Below are 25007 nucleotides of genomic sequence, written 5' to 3' on the forward strand. Positions count from 1 at the left end.
TAAAAGTATATCATTGGACCCCTGACGGCCATTCATTTGTCACTCAAAAGTTTTCTTTTTGAACTACCGGTATGAACCTTTACAGCTCTGTGACCTATAGTAGCTGGAAATATTTTGAGCCTTGGAAATTGCACAAATGGTTTGGTTGGAGTCCATTTATTAGTCCTATGGTGCACAGTAGTCTAGTTCAGCCCTTCTAAAACTAAAGGTCATTTTTTTATTAGTGTTTTTCTTAATGTTTTTATTCCATCAATGTTTTATAATTTGTTCATCAAGGTGAGAATTAGAATTAAAATCTTGTAGGTAATGGCAACATGGTATTTGACCTTGATTGCTGCCCCTTATGCTGAAGCCCAAATGATGAACTGAAACAGTTGTCGAAGGATCTACCCAAAATTCTAACCTCAAATGTTTTTTCCATATTAAGTTTTCATGTTTTATATAAAACACTGAATAATTTTAATAAGTAGCTTCTTCTGTACGTTTGGCATATATTATAGTTAGGAAATGCAAATTTATTAGCATTAATTACCTAGTCATATAACGTTAACAGTCATAATTGGCCTCCAGATCCTTAATGACGATAGAAAAAATCAAATTGATCACTAAAATAACTTCAAATATAATGTAAATACATACTGCAAATTGACCAATAAAATTCATTCTCTTATTTAATGGTCCAACAGAATTACCCTTAAGAACAAACTGATGAAATTAGCCCGTACAGAAAAGTAAAAGTTTATTGCACCATCTTTTCACTCCAGAATGCCAAGATAGTCTTGAGATTTCTTTAGACCCAGCCCAGGTTCAAGACACCCTGTGCTAGATTTAGTAAAGCAGCCCCAGAACATAACGGAGCCTGCTGTTTCTTTCAGCGGTTACAGTGTTCTTTTCTTTCCACACAGGGTGCAAGCAAAATTGATGGTACCCCATTGTTTAAGTGTGAAAAAGCCACAATCATCACAGAAATAACTTGAGACTGATGAGACTGGAATTTGCTGAAGTGCATTTTGACAAGCCGCAATGCTTCTGGGATATTTTTTATTGTAATGATTCATTGTGTGTGTATTTTTTTAATCAATCATGTCAGGAAAGTGAATATTTTTTCCTTACATATTTTGGATGGATCCATCCATCCATCCATCCATCCATCCATCCATCCATCCATCCATCCATCCATCCATCCATCCATCCATCCATCCATCCATCCATCCATCCATCCATCCATCCATCCATCCATCCATCCATCCATCCATCCATCCATCCAACCAATCTTTTCTAGATTGTCTGTACGTAGTCGCGGTTGCTCCTCAGTCAGAAGAACTACCTGGATTGGTTGAAATCCTGTTACAGGTTGGATATGAACAGGGCGAGGATTGTGATCCCGTGTAATATCCACGGCAATCAGATAAGTGAACTCCTACATCAGCAGTGGGTTCAGTTTAGGAAATGCTGGTCCGGATCGTACCCTTTTAGGGTCAGAAATTAACTCCCAGTTGTTTGTGACAGACAGATGTGTTTACTTCTACGCAGGATCTAACTTAACATGCATACGCCTCCGTTTTGTCCCTTCACAGGCCGCCGAAGAGACAGGATGTTAATGCTTGACGGAATGCCTGCAGTCCGAGTCAAAGCCGAGCCCCTGGAATCGCAACAAGGGGTAAGCGAGCAGTTGTTTTCCAGACGATTCCCCATTTCCCTCACCACCCCCCTCCTGCTTTCCTCTCCTTCGTTCCCCCTCCCGGCAATGGGCAGATAATCACTCCCAGGCTTGAGCAAGTGAGCCAGACAGCGAGCGTGGGGGCTATGAGGAGTGGTCGGAGAGCATGGTAGCGAGGAGGAAGAGAAGGAGAGCCACAGCTGGGACAGGAATGCATTAGCAAGGAGGAGGTGGTTTTCGGGGCTAGTTGGGGGGGATTGTCATCAGGGAGGCTGGGTCACATGAGAAACTCTGAATCTACTACAGTATCTCTTCGCATCTTTACATTCCCCCATTGATCCTCCCCTTGCCCTTCTGTCTTCCAAACACATGAATAATCTTCCTCTTGCGCGCACACATCCACGCAAACACAATCCTCCTCTTCCTCCGAAGAACACTATCACAGCTCCATCTCTTCCTCAACTCCCCCCCACACTCTCCCGTCACGCCTTCTATCGCCAAGTATGAATCACTGACGCAATTGGAGCCACTCGCTAAACTCCTGCCGGGCGCCATTGTCTCTAAAAGCGAGTTTGCTATTAGTTGGGTCGGGTTTATAACGATGTTAATTCACGCAGGCTTAGCATGGCCCTTGTAGCGTATCAGAGCTCTCTGGTCCAGCATACCTATAAATAAAGTGGTCTTGTTATGGAGAAGCTGTTGCTAGGCTACAGAGGCTTTGTGTTGCTGCCACAGCTGTGTGAGTGTGTGCGTGTTTGTGTGCGTGCGCGCGTGTGTGTGCGTCACATGTGCAGGTCACCACGTTTCTGTAATAATGATGCATTATTGTTCAATTCCTTTTGATTTAAAATCGGATCAGTGATCGAGCAACCTTTATATATGCTCAAAAAATGACTTATAATAATCTTTTTCTTGTAAATTATATTTTATCAAAGAAATGTTGCAGGTGGGCAAAGCCCAAGTTGAGTCACGTGGAAGAATAGTGCAAATTGTCAAATATCTCACATTGCAAAAATTGGAATTGAACCTATAATGTCCATTTAGAAGGCTCCTCTGATCATGAGCTAAACAAAGCCAAAATATTTCCAACAGAACCCCAATATATTTTTGGGAAGCTATTAAGTACTTTAATCTTTTAATTTCATAAGCCAGCCTCCCCAAGTTGTCAAGGTTTGTGGCAGTCCGACTCGAGTTTATTGCGACTCACCTCATCTTCATTCCTGTGGTTCAAAAGATCGGTTCCGCCCTTGAGCTAGTCATGGCAGGGTTATTTGTCAGAATCCAAAGTGATACTAATGAACTTACGGATGCTATGAAACCTACAGGTGATCATTAGAGGCTTATTTTTAGATGACCATGTGTTGTGTATACATCACACCAGTTGCTCCTATATTAGAATTTCCCGATCTCAAGATGTTATGCTACGACTCCAATGTGGATATTTTGCTGTGTCTCTGTCGAAAAAGCCGATTCCTATGAAAGCCACGAATGCATGATTTTAGTTAAGCATCACTTAAGAGTCTCGTAGTCAAAATGAAGCAGAGCTTATTCCATTCATGAGTGCATGTTGCATGGGAAGAACACTAGATCCTTGTAGCCAGATGGGTTATCTTAGGTCTTGAGGAACTGTTTGGTCGCAAACAGTAGGTACCACTTGCTGATAAGAAATCTCATCTGAGCACTTAAGTGAGGCAGCAGGTGGTTCCTCTCCGGGTTTTTCTGGCTGTTTTGCTCACCACCGCGCCTCAAGGCTTTTGAACTCCTCTGAAGTCACCCTCCATTCGTGCAGCGATGTCAATCTGGATGCAACCCCAAGCAGCTTTGAAGTGCGCCGAGATCCAATCTCCCGCCCCAAATGACTGCGCCTCCCCGTTGCAGGGCAGACAGGCCGTGACAAAAAATGTGGTCTTCATTTGGGTGGCAGGGAGCCAAAGCTGGAAATATGGCCTGCCTTGTTAGACCCTTCCCCCCAAAAGAGGCTGGAAAATGTGACCTGCTAACTAGTATCGCCTATTAAAGACAATGGCACCAGCACCGTGGCGGGTAGGCGGATCGAGTGCATCTTTATGTGTGTGTGCGGGAGAGAAGTGGTGGTTGTGTCCGTCATAATGAGAGTGCAGGTGGTTTCATATTTTCCATTTCTCTTGGTTGATATAAAAGTCATTGGACAAAAGATATTTCTGAAGGTTAAATTAATTGATTAGTCTTTTTAGTCTTTTCTTCCAAGTTACTGATATCTTATTGTCCCGACCAGTCACTTGTTCAGCAGAATACTGTTCAGTAATGCTGGCTGGAGCAGTTGTGCCTATAGGCCTATATCAATTGATCCTGGATTATTGACGCTTGTCTTAAACAAAGTGAATCCTATCAACTTTCCTTGTCAGTAAACGAGAGAAAATTTGTGATTTACTTATGATTTTTGAAATATTTGCCCTGTGGCAGAACTTTTTAGCTACGTAGGGTTCTTGGGATTTGTCATGGCTATGGTCACCCCTTGCCCACTTGTAGCTCCACCCCTGACAGTTCAAATTTATTTCTTAATATATATACTGTACATAATCTATATGACAATGTTCCTGTTCCTTATCACCTCCAACAATTTGAAACGAAATGACGATAAAAAGTCCGTTCATAAGGACGACAGATACTGTTGTAATAGTACGACTAATTATAATCATTGATTTTGAATTAGAGATGCTCCAGAATGCTGGTTGGGTGGTTGCGTTTAAAGGTCATATGGGCAATATTTGTTTTTGGTGAAAATGCTTAGTGGGTGGCGGACCATAACCCCACGCCATAAACCTTGACCCAACGCCGCGAAACCTGAGGTGAACCCGTCAAGTATGGTAGCGGGGTTTGTTTTTCACTGACGAGGGCGTTATAGTGTAAACAAGCGTTTTGATTCTATTCATGAGCTGGTAACATTTCCTGTAGGCTGAGTATACAAGCTTGGTGTATAAATAGTAAGCTACTACAAAAATAAAAAAAAGAACAGCGAACACGCGGTACTTGGAAGAAAAAAAAAAAACTAAATTCACTACTCGCAGCCAGCATTACATAAGCAGAATAAAATGTGAAGTGGGGGTGAAAAGCCATAGCGGGGCACATTTTTCATGGCTAGCTTTTCCTTCTAGATTTAATAAGCTTTACACGTACAATTAGTTAAAAGAAAAGAAAAATTGTGCCGAATGAGCTCCCTCCCCGATGGGCCTGTGAAAGGCCTTACTGTTCGGATCATGACTTGTGGAACCCCTGCCACACGTGACGCGCTGTGGACAAAGATCACTTGAAATACCCAAGGTTTGTGGGTAAACAAGTTTGTGATGCGTTCAGGGTCACATCGGAGCGCCTCTCTTACAGCGGAGCTGAGAGAGAACGAGAGGGGAGACGGGCAGGAAATTGAGCCCATATGATCCGTCTTTTCCACAAAGGAGATTTAAAGGGGGCTGGGGGGGGGGAGGCAATACACAGAGGGACATTACTAGGGGGGAGTGATGGAAAACAGGAGGAAACGAGAGGCGGAACAACGCAGGGAGGGAAAGAGAGGAGATGATGAAAGGTTACAAGTGCTGAGTGACATTATCTTTATTACGTCGTCAAATGTTCCTTAGCGGTTTGGACAAAGTTGGAGCAAGAATTCTATCATTTTTGAAATATGTCCATACTGAGGCTCAATGATGCCCCTCTGACAACTCATCAGTAAACTTGTCATGGTCAAGATATTATTGATTTTATAGCTACTATACTTATACTAGTGGTGCAGTTTTCACCGTAGGGTCTAATAATATATATATTTTTAATAGGTTTTACCTTAAAAACAATATTCAAAGTTGTTAAATGAATACTAGCAATTTTGAAATGTCCAATCACAATTCATCATTTCTGTTAGAATGCAAATTATTTTAAAAGCTGATATCCTCAGAAATTTTTGCACATAGCAAGATAATCATTTTTGGTAAATCATTTTTGAAACACAGTTGACCCCTCGCATATTTGCGCCTCGGCACCCGCACTGACATATTTGAGAATTTATTTTCAATGTTTTTTTAAAAAAATATTTTTGGAGCTTTATTATTTCCATTTTGTCAAATTTTCTGTGTTTATATACTTTTTACAGAATGATTTGTGTTTTTAAAAAAGAAATATATGTGGAGCTTCGCTATTCGTGGGATGGCCTGGTTGCTATCTTCCATGAATAGTCGGGTGTTTGACTGTACCGGCAACAATGAATGCTTGTATTAGCTGTGGTCAAAAGTGGCATGAATTGCCCAAAGTCATATTGAGAATAAGGTTTATTTTAAGAGACAAAGGACAGTGGGAGAATTAACATTTTAAACAACCACTCTACTTCTTTCCATAGTGTCCTTATTTTGTGCATACTCAGAATATTAACAGAGCAGTTTAAGGCTTCTTTGAAACAGTCACGAATTTGAACAAATCCCCAAACTTCTAAGAATTTAATGAATTCAGCCAAAAGAATGCTTTTTATTTTGTAAACCAAAAATTTTAATTTGGTGCACCACATAACCGTTGAATTTTACCAGGAAATCGAGCTCTTCTTCTTTTCTTGTGACCTCTTTGTCAGTCTCAACTGTCAACTTATCTTCAACTTATCGTCCGTCCGTCCGTCCGTCCGTCCATCCATCCATCCATCCATCCAACCATCCCACAACTATTGTTTTTCAAAGCTAAGACATCAAGACTCAAATATTTAAAGAAAAATGCATCTGTTCCTCCACAGTCCCCCAAAGTGCGGCCTTATTCTGCGATGGACGGCGTTCCCTTCTTCCTCAGCAGAGTGAAACCCGAACCTCCTGAAGACTTGCTCGCCCACGACCTGCACTTCCACACGCAGACTGAGCCGGTGGACCTGTCAATCAACAAGCACCGCCCCTCATTATCCTCCACCACTACGTCATCCTCCTCGCCGCTGCGATCCGCCTTCTCTCCATCCTCTCTGTCGTCGTCGTCCTCTTCGTCCTCGCCGTCGGTTATCACCTCGGCGTCGTCGGTGCTCTCGCCGGGCCCTCTGGTGGCGCCCGGGATGAGAGGTCAGCCATATTTGCACATCCTGCACTCGGTGCCGCCGCCTCCGTCCAGCCCGCTGGGCCTGCAGGGCGCCGGAAAGCTGGGTGGGCGCGTACACCGCATCCCGGTGGTGGTCCAGTCGCTGCCGCTCATGTACACCACGGCCGTGCGTTCACCCTCCAGCCTCAACAACGCCATCATGCTACCTCTGCTGGACGACGCCAAGAGCCACGGAAAAGGTGAGACCAGTGCACTGAAAACATACGTGCCAGAACAAATAAGTCAAACCTTTACAAGAAGGCCTATTGAAAATAGTATTTCTTGTGTGTCTTAGGTTGCAGACTTTTCTGACAAAACTCATTTAAACTCAGTTCTGTCTGAAATTTAGTGAGGACTTGTCTTCTTGAATTTTTGCCATGGTAATTTGAAGGGCCTGACCAATATGAAAGTTTTGAGGCCGATGAGACAAAAAACGATTACCGATTAATCGGACAAATAATTCCAGGAATCCATACTGAATATATTTAATTTTTAACAAATATATTAATTGAATATACTATAACATTTGACGCTTTTAAAATACTTTGCCCTTCAGTATTTGTTTAATTTTTAAACTGAGAAATTTGGGGTAAAGAATGCCACAAAATATGCATTTAAAAGCATTAAACCTTTTGGGAAAAGGTTTTGTCCGTGTTCCGCTCTAGAGGAGATGCTTCCCTTCGGAGGTGAACAAGTTATTAGGTGTTGTTTGTTGCCTTTTATTCCAGGTAGCACTAGCGAAGCAGCAAACATCCGTAGCACTTACAATGTCATGCAGGGTGTGACTGCTTCTCGCTTTTTGGGTGGGGCTTTTACTGCCAACCACGGGAGGCAACCTACACTGGCTGCTCTTGTCCACCCCCCTCGCCATACACAGAGCGAGTGTTCATTTTTCTAAAAGAGGTTGCTTCTGGTCACATCCTGCAAGGATGGACATTTAGGCTTCTTACCCGTGAACGTAGCCTACATACGAGTACACAAGCAGGGCTGTGTAATTAGTTCTGGGTGGGGTCATCCTCAGAGATACTTGTGAATTTCTGTGGGAGAAAAAATAGGACAGGAAAATCAAGACTTGTATAACAGGGTGTGGATGCATATTGAAGATGGGTGGCACTCACACATACACAAAGTGAAGTTGACACAAAAAAATTACTTTTAATGCAGTAGCGACCAGTCGACAGTTTAAGCTTTCAAAATGAAAAAAAAAACCAAATGATAAGAATGCTGATATTTGATTGATTGACATTCTCATCAGCATCTTGCAGTGATCACATTTTATTCTGGCACACTGGTTGACCTCTGATTTGTTTAAATTTTGAAAATGTTCCAATTGGAAGTAGCTTTGGTTTAAACTGCTGTCATCTTAAAATCTTAAATTAACTGCGGAGGGAATGTTTTATGTAACATTTCAACATTGCTGACTCCCGTACAAGTGCATTAATAAGTTAACCACTGGTAGAAGTAACACATGAAAGAATACAATCTCAACTTTAATGACTATTGAAATGTGGTGTGATAGAAGAAAAACGCACCAAGCCGTTGATGTTGGCTAAAATGAGGTGTGATGACAGCTTGCCGTGATATGATTACTTCATGCCTGTAGAAAATAAGTGTTGCAAAAAAAACAAGTTTATCTAAGTTGCTCACTGAACTCAAGTGCACTCATATTTGGCATGTTGTCATGCATGACCCTTATACACATATGTGTGTATGATTCGTGTGTTATTTTTCAAACTTGTTCACCCCTGTTACAAACCCGTATCCAAATAATTGTGTTTTTTGTGACTTGGACAGATTAATGACATATTCATTTCAATGAAGACAATGCATTAGAGTTATGAGCTTGCTTACAGAATGAAATTTGTGAGGGCTACTATTGCATTTGTCAAAAGGCTTTTTTATTTTTTTTGCTAATGAAGCTAATATAGGCTCTCGACATATGCATTAACTATACGACCCGAGAAATAAGTATGTACCTGTAAGCATCTCCACCTATTTGACTCACTTTAAAGCCGATGACAGCAACACAACAGGGTGCAGTGATGCAAGTCGTATGAAAAGCTTTTAACATAGATACAAAAACACTTTGCCCACACACACACACACATCCACACGCCCACAAGCGCACACACACATACACGCACAGGTCGGCCATCCTCTTTAAGAGAGGGCGGATACACTTCCTTTTCACTGCTGCCTCCCTGTCTCCCGCAGCAGGTTGCCATGGAAACAGGGCATGACTGCTAACAACAGGAGAGAGAGAAAGAAAGAAAAGAAATGTGGTGATCTGCCCACCTCTCCAGCACTCATCCTTTGTGTCCCTCGCTCAAAATGCACCCCCCACTCCTCAACGCACCTCACATTTCTGCTAATTACAATCCCTAATTGCAGGCTTTCCTTAGGCCAGGCGAGATGGTGACCCCCCCACCACCACCACACTCACACACACACACACCCTCGCCCCCCTCCTTCAAATTGTAGAAGTAGAGAGCTTTAAAAGCAGTCTACTGCTTTATTTGCTGCTCTTATTATGGGCCTTAATGGTTTCAGTGCCATCCGAGAGGACCCTTGATAGCTTTGAAATTCATATAGAAGAGCCTCAATGGACAATATGTTCTCTATTGACTGGTTACCTTAGTATGAGTTTCTTTCAGAATTACTTATAATCAATATTCAATCACCGTACTGTGGAGTAGGTTGTTTGTTCTGAATGTGCTTAAGAAAAAGTACGATGACATTCGACATGAAAGCTCAAAACATTTTTTCCATGGGCAAAATGTTTTTTTTTTTTTTTGGTAATCCATTCAATCCATCGCATTTATCCCAAAATATGTATTCATGAAACAAGATAATAGTTCATTTTGATTGACACTGTTGTAAAAGTCATAAATTAACAACACATAATGTCATGTTGAAGCGACAAGCTAACGGAACATTTTGAAAAACTATTTCAAAGAAATATCGTAGCGTAACCGTGCCAATACATTTTGATGATCTCTGTTTTTTGCACCACCTTCATCACTTTTGTCTGGTCCTCACAGCCCACATGGAACTCAACGGCCTGTCTCCGCGTCACATCAAGAGTGACAGCGATGACGACGACCTGCCAAACGTAACGTTGGACAGCGTCAACGAGACCGGCTCCACGGCACTGTCCATAGCCCGAGCTGTACAAGAGTGAGTACAAATGTTCAAGCGCTATTCTGTGCATTATTTTGTTTGTATTCAGTTGAGTGGTTTTGTGTCTTAAAATATATATATAACTTCTGCACATTTACAGTAATGACCAAAACTAATATCTTAACATATGCCATTACTCATCAAGAGACATTACAGTTCACTCCAAAGTCAATCAGCAGCACGTGAATACCTTCTCGGACGAGTTTAAGTGAAAACTCCAAACACATACATTATTTTTCTGTATCATATTAAAGGTGAGGGTTAGCGCTCCAGCGGTCTCTGCAATTTTGACAATTTTTTTTGATATAGCTCTCTTCAATATATGACCTGACAGTTGACAGGTCTATAAACTTCAAATACATTGTCAATTTCAAGGACAGGTTGACTATTCCATAAAGGTAGGGAATACATTTATAAGAGTACGGAGGTCAAAATTTCCCACCTTTGACATAACAGCTCATATCAATCTACCTTGAAGCTCTTTCCCGCACTGGGCTTGGATGTATTGCGTTGCTGTGCAACTGCGTATACAGTCTTACATGGCGGGTATACTCCCAGCATGGTGAGCCTCAGCCGTGCCAGCCCATCTGTGTTGAATGAAAAGACTCGGCTCTTGAGTGGATGACAGCTCCAACGCTCTCCTGATGGTAGGCAGGAAGTCGGACAACCCCCCCCCCCCCCCCCCCCCCCCCACGCACTCCTCCTTAACTGTGGGACAGAGAGCCAGAACGGCTGCCTGGCCAGACTCAAGTTCATGCCCATCGGATGGTTATTTAGTCTAACTGCGAGGAAAGTATTCCCAAGCTTGTGCTAATCTTTCTCATGTGCAAACATGATGCGACCAAATAACTTTGAGAATTGCACAGTAACTTTCTAGTGACTGGTGATTCACTCTCAACTCAGACAGCTCCCTGCAACTTTGGGCTGCAGCTTACAATTCTTTTCATAATGGGTTATTCTGGCAATTATTTAGTTTGTTTTTTTAAATTGACATCCGTTAATTGTGATTCAGTAATTGTTTGGACTGAAAGAGAAGAAAAGCCCAGAATAGATCATTGTTTTCCATCGTAAAAGCAAATGTTTTATTTTGGTTCAACACAAAGACAATCAGTATGCTTTCATGGTAGATTACAGAAATCGGATAATATTTACTATTGAGAAGCTGAAATTCTGAGCATTTGGACAGTATTAAAAAAATATATCCAAACGAACTATCAATTTTCAAAAATAATGAAGGGTTCATTTGATAATTGGTTAGTTGTCGATTAATCGTTGCACCTCAACTGCTACTTTAAATACGCTGCCACAATTAGTCACAGTTTTGAAAGCCAAACTCATCAGTTCAGGTAAAGTGAAGTGACCCCTTCCCATTATTGGTGCAAGACGTCAATTTCCCGGCCTTGTCGAAAAAGGGAAGTTTTTAGGTCCCATGGCTTGGTAGAGGAAGGATATGCAAAACAAGCATACAAAGAGCAGCTGCTGCAATACTTCCCAAGTCGAACTAAAAATGTTCCTGCTTTTGAGGGAGTTAGTTCCAGACTGAAATAGAGTCTTCATAAGGTTCTTAACCAGATAAATGAGGCATCTTCTGTTCCAGTGCAGATACTCCAATTTTGTGGGATCCTACTGCCTGTGAAAGTTAGCATTTTTTACCCCACGTTGCTACACAATATATATTTGGCTTCAGAGGGAGTGGAGGCGCAACCCTGGTGTGACTAATGGGACATAAGTGTGTGAATTTTTAAACCCAACCCTCACTTTTCCAGTCCTGTTGTGCTAAAAACAATTGTCTCTATCTAATTACACTGGTCAACAGCCAAATTAATTCAGGGGTGGCGTGTCCCGAAATGTTTTGATACTAATTTAAAAAATGTCCAGGCTTTTTTCCAATGCATCAAGTTTTGATAATATGATCATATTTCTGTTTTTGAGTTTGACCTATAAAACCTTGCGCAATACGGACTTTCATATTAATTTATAGTTTGAACATTTCAGAAAAAATTCCACCTGTTGCTGAGCCTAATGTTCATTCATAAAATTTACACTGCTGCGTTAAAAATGACACTGACCCAGGGAGTTGGGTCAAAGTGACCCAATTTTGGGTTGTTTTGCAAAACAGAATCCAATTTTTAACCTAATTTGGGTTGTTTTTAACCCAGGATTTTTAAGGGTTTACCAAATAATATTCTGAAAACCTGATGTGCTAGGGAAAAATGAGGGCAGATTGGCAACCCGTGCCAAAAAAAGATCTAAACAAGTTTACTTGCCTTACTGATTTGAACATTTTGTTGACTAGTGTTGTCTGATTGTGCAGTGCTGTGCTGTAGCATGAAGGCACAAATATATATCATATATTGTCATATATATGACAAAAGCACTGACTGATTCTCTCGATCTGATGTGTCAAAAGTAATTGCTACTGTCTACCACCAGATATTCTGATTCCAGGATGTCTGTGTGAAAACGCCCATGTTTGCGGTATGGCTTAACTGGGTTCTGTGTCAAAGAAAAAGGCAATCTGTTGGGCGTTGATACAATCTGTGTGAAACAATACTTTGGTGACCCTGCTGTGCAACACATTCAGATAAAATTGACTGCTTTATATTAACGTTTGCATGCACGCACGCACACACACGCAAATGTGGCACTGGGTAATTCAGAGGAGAGGAGAGTTTGGCAGGCCCCAACCTTTCTCTGCCCAAGCCTCCAGCCAGGCTGTGCTCCTTTACTCTCTCCCTCCCATCAGTAGACCTCAGGTGTCCAAGTGCTCCTGCTGTACATCAACACATGTTCCTGCGCCCCGCACAGTCGCTTCCACAAGGAGGTCAACTCACTGTCCACACAGGAGCACGACAGACTCAAGTCAAACACGTCCATCTCGAGTTACACCCATGCGCAGAAGTTGACAAAATGCGTGCGCCTTTGTTGACATATGGAGAGCTCCATTGTGAGCTTGAAAGAAAAGATGTGTTTCATTCTGCACTCACATTTATGCAAGCATCATGCAGAGAGCATCATAGAGGAGAGGTGTGAGGGCACATTTTCAATTCCAGGTATCCATCCGTATATGAATATGATTGAAATGAGGGAGGAGAGGGAGAAGGTGTGTGGGGTTGGTTTCTTCAGGAACCTCCTCCATATTCATGCGTTTCCCAGGGGAACAGTGGATAGGCTATTGTTGGAGGACGCCGGTTGAAAAGAGAACAGTGAGGCTGGAAGGAGCGTGTGTGCTCATGTGCTCATGTGTGCGTATATGAGAGACGCCCTCGAGTTGGAAGTAGCAAAGACCCCCAAAAGTCCCTATAATATGCATCATTAATTTTTGACATTGGATTCTAGTTGGGTGAGAAGTGACGTACACGCTTCACACGATCATTCGAACGGTTGAGGTTCGTCGATGAATTGAAAGAGGACGAACGCCGAGCCGTGCGGCTGAAACCAGCTGAACAAGGTTACAAAAGTCTTACGGGTTCGGTAACTAGTTTTCATGAGGTGTTCGTGGTTTGGTTGGGATTCAAAATGTCAATCGCTGCTGAGCGATGTTGCAACCTTACAGCTGATGAAAAATACACCAGCACATGTATTTGGACTCTACGACAGAGTACGACTTGTAAAACAAGTTCCTATTTCCACCTTTAGCTCCAACACTGTCTTCTCTCTTTTTGTCTGGTAGTTATGTAAAAGGTCCATTGGTGTGCAAATGTCGAGCTGGAGTCTAGACAATTTTAGTCAGTATTAAGGGACGTAATGAATGCAAGGCACGTCATGCTTCTGGGTATAATGTCCTCTTAAGTCCCACACGTCGCTCTGGCTCGTTCCTCAAGACGTGGCGGAGTCGGAGCGTAATGTGTAGGTGGCAGAAGTGCAGCAGTGCTTGGAGTCATATCCTCTGACAGGTACCACAATGGCCGACGGGAGGCCACCCAGGGCACACTTTCTCACGTCCTTTCCTGTTTTCTCTGCAAAGCTGCAATTAGACGCAGCGTGAGAACCTCATCCGTTAGCATGACCCGCTTTCCTTTTCGCCAAACACACAGATGCTATTGTGTTAATAAAGCAGGCTCCAGATCAGCCCTTTAGGGCGACACACATCTATGCACACATTTTGATCAGGAGAGAAAGCAGAAAGGGAGGAACTTGAACAGAGGTCAGCAATGTTTAAAATGCATCAAAGTGCTACTTCCTCCTTTCCCCCTAGAGACACGAATAAACAGGGGTTGGGAGGCGGGTTAGTTTGGGGCTCACATGAGAAAAGTAGCACCAATTGATCGTCACACCGCAGCTACGTATGTTGAAATAAAAAAGATATGCTTATGCAAAGTAATGGATTCATGAGCTAATAGCTCATTTTGTAGTCATAAAAGATTGATTTTTCTCCAAGTAGGTTATGTATAGCCTACTATTTGTTAACTCCCCGCTTCTTAAAGACCTTGGATGTTAACTGTAGACAAATAACATCAGCCATTACCCGTTGAGTGTTTTAAAAAGTGGAATGTCTTGCCTAAATTCACTACCAAGCCATTAAATGACGTTAGAAATGGTTAAAAAAAAACATCAACAACAAAAACTGGATTCCATGGTAGTGTGATTCCTCAATTGTGAGGCTGTAGTAGTTCTAAATGTCTAAATTATACAGTATTCCATTTTTGAACTCTAACATATTAGTCACTTATTTGCCTTATTTGATGATTGATAAGAATCAGTGACTTGTATAATTTTAGGGTTGGCCTTCTTTCCGTTCTGCTAAATTCCGCTAATTAAAAAATACAATTAAATGATTATCAATAGGCCTAGATTTTTATTTATTTAGATATTTCTCTCTCTCGATTAGATTGTATAATAATATTCACACACAGTAACTCAACAATTTTATGTGCGTCTTTGAAAAATAATTTTGATTGACTTATGTTGTATGGTTGTGATAAAGTTACAGAGAAAATATCGTTCATTTAGTCAGTGTATTTTATTGGATAATGATGATAACATTAAAATATTGAAATAAAATACTAAGCATCGAATCGAAACACCCCAAATTGCCAAGGTAAATCAATCGTGCAGCTGAATGTAGAGCATGAAAGGCGTGATGAGAATTTCCTTTACAGCTTCACTTTGGCAAGAGGCCAAGAGCAACAGGTGTCTGATGCATATTTTGTGAGAATTAGAAACAAAAAGATGGTAAAAGACACAGGGGGGGGAAACAGGAAGTGGTTTTGCTGCGGTGGCGGCAGTCCCTTGCATGAACTGTCTGGTGCACAAACCCAGCCCTTGATCTTCCTCTCTCATCCTTCCTCATTTGGCCCTCCTAAATGCACATTGAAATGCAATATATACATTTATTCGTTTGGTGCCTCCACATTTGAATGACTTTCTTGATTAATATTATCTAACGAGTGCACCATTCCAATGTGATGACTGTAATTGATAAGAACACTAATCAACGTTGAAAAATGGTTGAAAAAAGTGCCACTCGTGCTGCAGCTTCCTCTGATGACATTGACAGCAGTGCTACGACAACTGGCAAGAGCATCTGGCTCTTGTTCTCGGTTAGACAGATTTGGATGTTACAGTGGAAATGATTGAAACCTTTGGGAGTTTTGATCCAAAGTAAAATTCCAAAATTGAGTCTGCACATGCGCAGTGGGAATATGGACTAGTCCATTGCATAAGAGGGGAGAGGGACACACCCAAAACCATCACAATATGTGTTTTTTTTCAGCTTGTGAATTAAGACTAAAGCAATAATTGCTTAATAAAAACTTTATCAAACTGACCTTATGAGACATGTTGGGCCCTCTGACTAAAAACACACATTACCATAGTTCTAACACAACTTTTACCTTGCTCTGTGACAAATGACATAATCAGGATAATACTGCTGTGGAAATGCCAGTCATGGACGATGGAAGTAAGCAGGCAGTCTTCAACCTCACTGGATTTGATGGAGACATAAAACACATTGATGGATGGTTGTCAGTAAGGGAAGCAATAAGCCCTCATCTTTCTTTATTACTGTACAGTGCAGCCTTACACTGCCACCTGCTGGCGTAATTGTACATTGAATTACTGACATGCACATTCCATCCTGTCTGTCTGTCTGTCTGTACAAATGTACTTTTTTTTTCTTTTCCAAAACTTTATTTAAAATGCTCAAATCCTTTATAAACAAGTGACAATATAAATATAAATATTCCATCATCCTTACCACTTCTTTTGTGTTACAGTTCAATGTCACCGTTCAGTATTGACAGCATACGTCGCCCCCGGAGGTCGGAGTCGCCCGATTCCAAAAAGCGGAGAATCCACCGGTGCGATTTTGAGGGCTGCAATAAGGTTTACACCAAAAGCTCCCATTTAAAAGCACATCGAAGGACACATACAGGTCAGTGCACACCCACCTATCTAATACGATTCCATAAGCTGAGTCCAAATCAGTTTATTTTTTAAAATGACCTTTATTTTACTGAGCTACTTCGTAGCTTTACAAGTGATGTTTAATGTAACATGTTAATTGTTAAGTTTAAAACTATGTTAACTGCTGTCATTTGAATAAAAGGTCAAGCACTCCTCACCCCCAGTAAAGCCATTTTGAACTGGAAAGGGTTAACCAAGTCAAGTCAAGTCAAGTCAAGTCAAGTCAAGTTTATTTGTATAGCCCTAAATCACAAGCAGTCTCAAAGGGCTTCACATAGACAAACAAATTGACAATTATTCTCAAAGCATATGAATGAAACAATGACCTACTATAGGGGGACATTATAAGATGCTAAGTTTGTATTTTTTTTAGCGCATGTGTACTTCTGTGTCCGTTAGGAGAAAAGCCTTATAAATGCACCTGGGACGGCTGCACGTGGAAGTTCGCCCGCTCAGACGAACTGACCCGCCACTACCGGAAGCACACGGGCGTCAAGCCCTTCAAGTGCGCGGACTGCGACCGCAGCTTCTCTCGTTCGGACCACTTAGCCCTGCACCGGCGCCGACACATGCTGGTGTGAGACAAGTGAGAAATGATCAGAAGGAAGGATCCAGCACGCGCAGGGGAGCCGGATCTCCCTGGGAAATGTTCTTCAGCTGGCCTGGACACGCAGGAAATAGATGGCGCGGAAGAAGAAAGAAAACAGGGTCAAATTGGGATCCTCTCGGAAGGAACAGTCAGGAGCTTTTATTGTCTTTTACAGCACTGTTTGGAAGTTTTTAACATGGACTCTTTAATCAGACAGGGGAGGAAATTGCAATTTTCAGAATTTTTTTTGTCTTTATAATGTGAAAGACCCCAGAGTCTGGAGTTTTCTTTCTGCCATTTTTTTTAATGGTGATGGATCTCCAGAAGCAGACCGGATTCGTCCGCAGAGGGCGCCACTTGATCACGGATGAATTCCTCTGGCCTTTGAATGAACCACCCGCAAGCCCATTAACACAAAAGCCAATGTTTGGCTGGACTAACTTTCAAATTTCATCATTTGACAAAAACTACAACAACAAAAATCTGGAGCCTCTCTGTTGGATTTTTGTGCTGTGATGAAGCAATCAGATCAAGTGCAATCTTAATGGTTACAACAGTATACACTTTCTTTCAATCACCTTTTTTCCTATCAGGGGCCACTTTAGTCCTCTGAGGGCCATACTAAATTTGTGAAAAAAAAATACCATCGGACAAATGTTTATTATTATTGTTATTATTATGTGTTATGAGCCTTTGTGGGTCAAATGTTTTTCGAGGGCCTTATTTTCCTCAAGGTTTCATTGCTTGCTTTAAACGCTTCAGCAACATCGTGTACAGAGAACTTGACAACAATCATGAGAAGGACTTTACTTACCTTACTTTTTCTCTTGGCTGGTTTTGAAATTTATGGATTTTTTTGCACAGCAGCACTTGACTTTCAAATGGCTTAATTGTTACAAAGATGGCGGCAAATGCACATGCGCAGAAGACATAAAAAGAATGCATTTTGGTTACAGATGTCGTGTGGGTGATTGATGTCAGTTTTTTTTCTCCCGTCTGTACGCATTATTTAGCTGCCTCGGAGGTCATCAACTACAAAATACTTAGTCTGGATTGTAATGAGAACTAAAGTTGACGTTTTGTTACATCCTTCCTTAGCGTACTTTATATGGGCAAAAGTATTGGGACTACATAACACAAACAACCCTAAGTGCAGTGGGATCTCAAAATTCCCCACCCAGGAAAAATTGGCAAATGAAATAGTCAGTCTCAGGGTCAAACTGTCGCCCATATAACACTTTCCTTTACTCTACTGTACGGTTACTGTAGTTAAATGACCAACATCGGGTCTAACCCACCTCAGTGAATTCATGGCACACACTGGTCACAAAAATACAACTTTAAATGGTATATCGATTTGAACTTTTTTTTTTTTAGTACAATTTAAAAAAGTGATTTAAGTAGGAATTAAAACTGCAAAACATCCGCCCGCAAGAAACCCACACAGGCTTTAACATGCAAACTCCACACAGGAAGCTCCAAATTGTTTAGAGTGTTCAAATTTGCGTTTCCACTGTACTTAAAGATTTGATCATCCCCAATTCTTTTGCCCATAATTAACAAGAGAACAAAGAGAAAAATCCCCAATACAAATACCAATATCTTTCCCACAATATTTAGAATATACCATGGATGATTTTTTTTCTCATATGAAATGCAGAAATGCTTGTTCTGCCCACAGTGTTAAAATAGTCAAGATTCGTGTTAAAATAGTCAAGATTCTTTGATAGTGAAATTTTTCTTTTTTTATTGGAGCCAAGCCAGTAAAAGGAACCAGTGACCTTTATGTTTGTGTGTATATGTGTATATGTACACACACACACACACACACATCCATACACACACACACATATATAGCACACACACATATATATATATATATATATATATATATATATATATATACGGACATACATAATAGCACCTTGTTAAAGCTCGACACCCATGAACACCCGCCCTCATACGTATTAACCCCATGTTTAAAATGTATATGTTCGCTTTATTTATGTACTGTATATAATTTGTGCACATATCAATGTGTTTGTTATGTTAGTGACAGAATATCAGCACCTTGTTTGTTTACTATTATTAGTTGAATTTTTGTAAAATGATTTTGAATGAAGATGTCAATTTATAAACAAAAAATGATCATCATTATCATATTTTATGATCTATATAATAAATATATATATAACATTTTATGATTGAGGGTCACTTAAACATGCTTATATTACTTTTCTTTGTGTACAAAAATGTTGTAATATATGTGAGGACGTTTTAAAGACGTGTGTGTGTATATATGAATATACTGGATACAGTATAATGTATATACGTACGTTGGCTAAAAAGGGCTCTTTGATTCGAGGTGCAGGATTTATACATGAGTCTTTTTTCAGATTTTCATTCAAATTCAATTGTTGTACACAATCAAACATGGGGCTAAAGGCTGTTCAATTTCACTGGTTGGATTAGTGGTTACACAAAACAATACATATTTGACTTTACCTGATATTTTTATGTTAAACTTGGAAGAAAAATGGTGCCAAAGTTGTTTACATAGCAGTTTCATTTTTTGTTATTTCACCAACAATAATAAGACCTTTTACACTTTTTATTTAGTATGTTTACATTTCAGCGTGTTCCACATAGTCATAGTTGCTTTATTTGTTCCAAAAGCTTAAATTTTGAATTATCGTAAATATTAAGTCAATCCAATTTGTTTGTTTATTGTTTTTCTGTTTACAATATTTCACAAAATATCACATCAGCAAAAACATATTTTTCAAAAAACAAAATTGTGTGGTTTATATAAAATATTAGGTAAAGTCTCTTGTATTAATCTATTTTCAATTCAATCTTTTTTGGGGGAGGTTAAAAAGTATTCAATGATCAGAATGATGAGTTTTGTTTGTATACAAATCCCACCTAAATTCCAAATCAGAATATGAATTTGTTTCATCTTAGCAGTGTTTTAAAAAAATTACATCCTGTCCTGACAGGGTGTATTGTATTTTCTCTTGAACATCTTTTTAAAACCTAATTGTGTAACGGTAACCAGGGTCAAAGTTATGCAATAATAACAATGCTAATAATAATGTTTATAAGTAGTGCCTCGTGTCACGTTACTGCTCCGTGCAGCATTTTCATTTGATGGAATAATTTTTACATCACAAAGCAACAGTTTAGGGGGAGAAAAAAAGCACAGACAACGATATGCAAGTCGTACTACCCATATTTTTAATAGCAGTGAATTTTCCGGAGTGATTAGATGCGTTGGTTGCATCCTAGCACTAACATCATACACTGTTCATATTATGAACTTCATAATACACTTTCTTACAAAAAATATTTGATTCAATCAAATTTATTTTATGATCCCGCAAAAAAAGAAAACACACAACAAGGAATCCTACTCAACGTAGATCGATGCCTTTTTCTCAATAAATGAGTCTATCGGTTCTATATTTACTTTACTCTCAATGTACTTTTTGATTTTGTGGTTCAGAAGAGTAGTGAAGCCGGCGGCTGTATTTAAATTTGCAGATACTTCGTACAGTATATGGTTGTTATTGTATTTATGTAAAGTGAGTGTAGTGTAAATAGCTTTCAACCTTATTTCCGATCTTGACGTAATGAAAAATGTGAGCTTGCTCAACAGACCACAAAAGGGAGATTTTGCTCACGGAATAATAACACAATTGTACTTTTTTTTTTCAGAGGGGGGTGTCAAATCTTTAAAAATATGGTGCCCATTATTTGTGTTACTCTTTTGTTTTTTTCTCAGAGTTTAAGTAGCCTATCCAGTCTGTGCTTTGTCTTCTACTTCTTCTGTATTTCTTTTTTTCAAATGGATGGAGCTGTGAAATTTAAATAATTTGAAACATTTAAATGTATATTAAATGAATGGCGGCATGAAGGTTAATAAATTTGCGTTTTATATGTAATGTTTGGGGAATATGTTGTTATTCTTTTGTAGGCAAATTTACAGAATTGGAAACTAACTTTTAGTGCACTTAAAGTTTTCCAAATTAAAAGACCCTCAAGTCATTAAATTGCAATTTTTTTCTGAAAACTCTGGGTGGGGAAGGGGGAGATCTGCCCCTAAAGTTGTGCGCTTCTGAATTTCTTCAGATTCTCAAAAATAATTTTACCCCGAAGTAGATCATTCTGAATTTCACCCATTTTGTTTTAAATTTTTGCCTGTTACCTCGAATGTGAGACATAGCCCAACAGTGGACGACTGTGACTGAATTTGAATATGTCGCCGTCCATGTTCTCCCCCAAAAATAACAGTGACCGCCCCCAAAAATAACAGTGACCGCCCCCCAAAAATCAAAATCCTTCCAAACGTATCAAAATTTAAACAAAAAGTATTAATTTCTTATTGTTCCTCCACCGGTCAAAAATGAATCATCCAAATGATAATATGTAACATTTGTTTCTACTTGAACCTGGTACAACACTTGTGACCTTTGCTATGCATGGTTTTGGCATGCTCCATTCCTAGTTTGCCAGTTGGTAACACATGGGAAGCCTAAATAGATAACAATTCATTTATATTCAAATTTGACCAAAGTATTCTGGGTAAATATGCACTAAAAGTAAGGTATGCATTTGATTATGAAAAACATACACGATATAAAAACATCCAGCGAAAGAAAGTTTTGCTCTTAAAAATATCAAATGTGTTCACGAAAAAAGTTGACCATAAAAGTAATCCTCCCACTGGGAAAAGGCTTTATTTGGTGTTTATTAATTAATTTAAAAATAATAAATATATAAAAGCCACTTTGAAAAGACACTAAAAACGTCTGGCAGATGTTTACGTTGCCAGGTCCTGAGTGAAGAAAAAAAGGAAACACTTTGAAATTGCTTTTTGAAGACAAATCAAGGAAACGACACTTTCATCTTATTTGGAGCATGATTTAAAAAACACGTATGATGTCGGGACATGGTTTGCTCCCCAAAAAAATCGATTTATCATTGATAACATTGCATGAATTTAACATTTTCTGCTATTTAACACTTTTTACGCTATTTTTGTCTGAATTAGTATGGGTTCAAATATACTTTAAAAAATGAGGTGAGGCAACACAGAGGACACATGCACTTCTAAGGGGACCCTGTCCTCCGCCTCTGGGACAGACAGGCCTTTGTATAAAGTTTGCTTGGGAATTTGCACTTAAAAAACGGAGTTCCTGGAGATGTGAAAAATCCCCAACATTTTATCTGCAGGCTCAGCAAGCACTTAAATTAAACAGGCGCAAGCACAAAAACAAAAACAAAAAAAACCAAGAATGTTAAATTGATTGTATTGATTTTGATTCGATTTTGGAACATCAACTCTAATGTATTAATTCTAACAATGCAAATATTTCATTTACTGTCTTGAGTGGTTTGTCAGCTTCGTGCAGGAACTTTGACACACGCTTGGTGCTTTTGCCTTGTTCGTCTTCCCTATAGTCATGTCTCAGCAATAAAAAGCCGAGTTCTAATCCAACCTTGCAGCACTCTTCAGATCACAGTGGCAGCGGCTTTAAAGATCAGCTTAACACAATAGAGTTGACTTGTCAGGCTTTTTGTTTGGTTCCCACACAAGATATGCAGTATAACGTATCGAGTAACCACTGCAAAGCTGACCTGACTGAACATGTCATCCAAATGGAATTATCTCATGAAGTGGAATACAATCCATTTCCTGAGATGCTGGTTGACTTCCAAAACAAACTTTCCCATCGTAAATAATGTCACTGGAATTAATTTCAGGTTGACACTTTCACTATTACGAAGCAATGTTTTATATTAATGATATTAACTGCCGAGCAAATATTAAACTACTACAAAATACAACATTGAGCCAATTATCCATTATTTACATACTGCTTATCCTGTTGGGGGTCCTTGGGAGCTACAACCAACTTGGACTAGTTGCTAGTCAACTACTAAGCACACATAACCAATCACAAACACAAATAACCAGTCACACTGTTCACACTTTCTCATTCAGCTCACCCAATCTGCACCAAAGTCATGCAATATTCCAAGTACACCAATTTAATACCGTATATCAAAATTAAATAACACAATTTTGAAGAAGCCTGAAGACTTTACTTATGTTACGATCTGATATGATCCATCAAACCAACAGAATATTTAAATTTGCAATGTACTCTATACTGTATATTTCTATCGTCTGTGATTTTAAAATCAATTAGAATGTGGAGAACAAGGAGAACTTTCCTGAGAAAAATTCGAGTGCCACAATGTTTTTCCTTTATTTAATTCATAAGAAAACATAAAGTTCACAAGGAAAATGAACTGCACAGATCTTTTTATTAACATTTTTATTATTAACATTGACTTTACCAGCAGAGGGCAATAGTCAGCTGCAGTTCATTTTCATTGCAGCGTATTTAAAGACAACTTCCTCCAGCGTTTCACTCAACTCCATTATCCAACAGTCAATATGCTCCACTTTTATGATTTTTATCATTATCTCGTATATGCTCAGCTGTAAGCTACTACTTCAGATTTGTAATTATTTCCCGTTATTATGTCGTTGCCAAGAATGTTTGAACATTCACATGTTTCGGATTTATTATTACATTAAAATTATTTATTTTATTAACAAATTTATTCATATCAATTATTCTTTTATTAAGAAAATATCTTTGTACATCCTCAAACGACCCTCTTTTGTGAGTAACAATTGAGTTAGTTTCTGAACGCTTCTGACCTTGAAGAATACAATCAATATTTGTTTCCTTAGTTTTATTTAATCTGTCATTTGGCTGTGTTACAAGCAGCACACAGCACACTTATCCGACGTGACACTCTTTCATTAGGCATTATTTCCATAGGCATACAGCATTAGCCCTCTCCTGTTTGGGAAACAGCAGATGAGGCTAGGGTAGGCTCTCAGGGGAGAAATTGCCTATAATTCCTTAATTAAATGGAATAATTTAATTACAGTAACTTAGGCAGCATTCATCAATATAATTGTTTCTGGGGTGCAGCATTATAATTGAGCTTGAAATGAAAACAAGTCCATTTTGCATTTTCCTTGTGATCTTCCACCGTGTTGCTGTTTCTCTGCGGCTTTTTTCCCTTTGATGGGCGGCCATTCCACAACATTTATTACAGCCATTTAATTTAAGCTCTCTACAGGCTCGGACAAGAAGACGAGAGATGATAGCGCCGCTCGCTGTTGGCCTTCTAATCTGATCCTCCCTGCTGGCCCTTCATAAAAACTCCAAACGTGCCGCCGCCGTCTCAAACTGTCTTGGATTTCACCACAATGGCGAGTCCAATTCATAACCCCCACCCTTAAATTATAAAACATAATTTTGCTCTAATCTGTCTCAAGAATGTAGCTCGTTTGAACTTGACAGTGCTCTGTCTTGTGCGATGGAGTAATTGCCCTCACAGGTGTCCCCTTGGTGGACAAACCTGGCCTTTGTTCACCATTGGGAACGTTGGCCTGAAGAAATTCTTCTGCTGAACAAACTGATCTCTATTTCGGCACTGACACGCTCCTGTCAGTGCACTTGTATCATTCGGTCTCACAGTTTATTGTAATCTGATTGTGACAATGTTACTGAAAGTTTTATTTTGGTCCAGGGCTCTTCTTACTTGCATCTCACTATATTTATTCATCTTTAAAAAATAATTAAAACAAATTAAAATAATGTATGCTAGGTGGAGTGACCACTCCAAATTGGCTGTAGGAATGGTTGTTTCTCTATAGCAAGGGTGTCAAATTTATTTTTGCCGCCGGCCGCATCATAGTTTCCTTCGAAGGGCCATTGAAATTGCCAAACCAAATAAATGTCTGAATGTCTCAAATTATATATAGTGTACGGTACTTAACAAACTAGTGAATGACTAGATAAAGAACTAGTTTTCAAAAAACTGTTAACATATTTTAAAAATATGAATGGTAATAAAAATTGCTAGCAATAGATCTATTTTTTAAAAGTGAAAACAATTAGTAATTTTAATATTGACATATGAATTTGATGCACAATTTGTCTTCGCCGGCCACATAACATGATGTGGCGGGCTGTATCTGGCCCCCGGGCCTTGAGTTTGACACCTGTG

At 39.6% G+C, this 25007-nt stretch overlaps 1 protein-coding gene across 1 annotated transcript in view; it reads left to right on the top strand.

Annotated features, from left to right (window-relative positions):
• The window catches only part of klf12b (Kruppel like factor 12b), a 35484-nt gene extending 14633 nt beyond the window's left edge, over positions 1 to 20851 (top strand). The window contains exons 2-6 of the mRNA XM_061287128.1: positions 1578 to 1660; positions 6402 to 6927; positions 9769 to 9904; positions 16129 to 16286; positions 16718 to 20851. Of these exons, the coding sequence (XP_061143112.1) occupies positions 1595 to 1660; positions 6402 to 6927; positions 9769 to 9904; positions 16129 to 16286; positions 16718 to 16899 (1068 nt within the window). The 5' untranslated portion in view covers positions 1578 to 1594 and the 3' untranslated portion in view covers positions 16900 to 20851. The remainder of the gene's footprint in view (positions 1 to 1577; positions 1661 to 6401; positions 6928 to 9768; positions 9905 to 16128; positions 16287 to 16717) is intronic.
• Positions 20852 to 25007: the final 4156 nt, after the last annotated feature.

The sequence above is a fragment of the Syngnathus typhle genome, linkage group LG9 (assembly GCF_033458585.1).
Source record: "Syngnathus typhle isolate RoL2023-S1 ecotype Sweden linkage group LG9, RoL_Styp_1.0, whole genome shotgun sequence".
NCBI lineage: Eukaryota > Metazoa > Chordata > Actinopteri > Syngnathiformes > Syngnathidae > Syngnathus > Syngnathus typhle.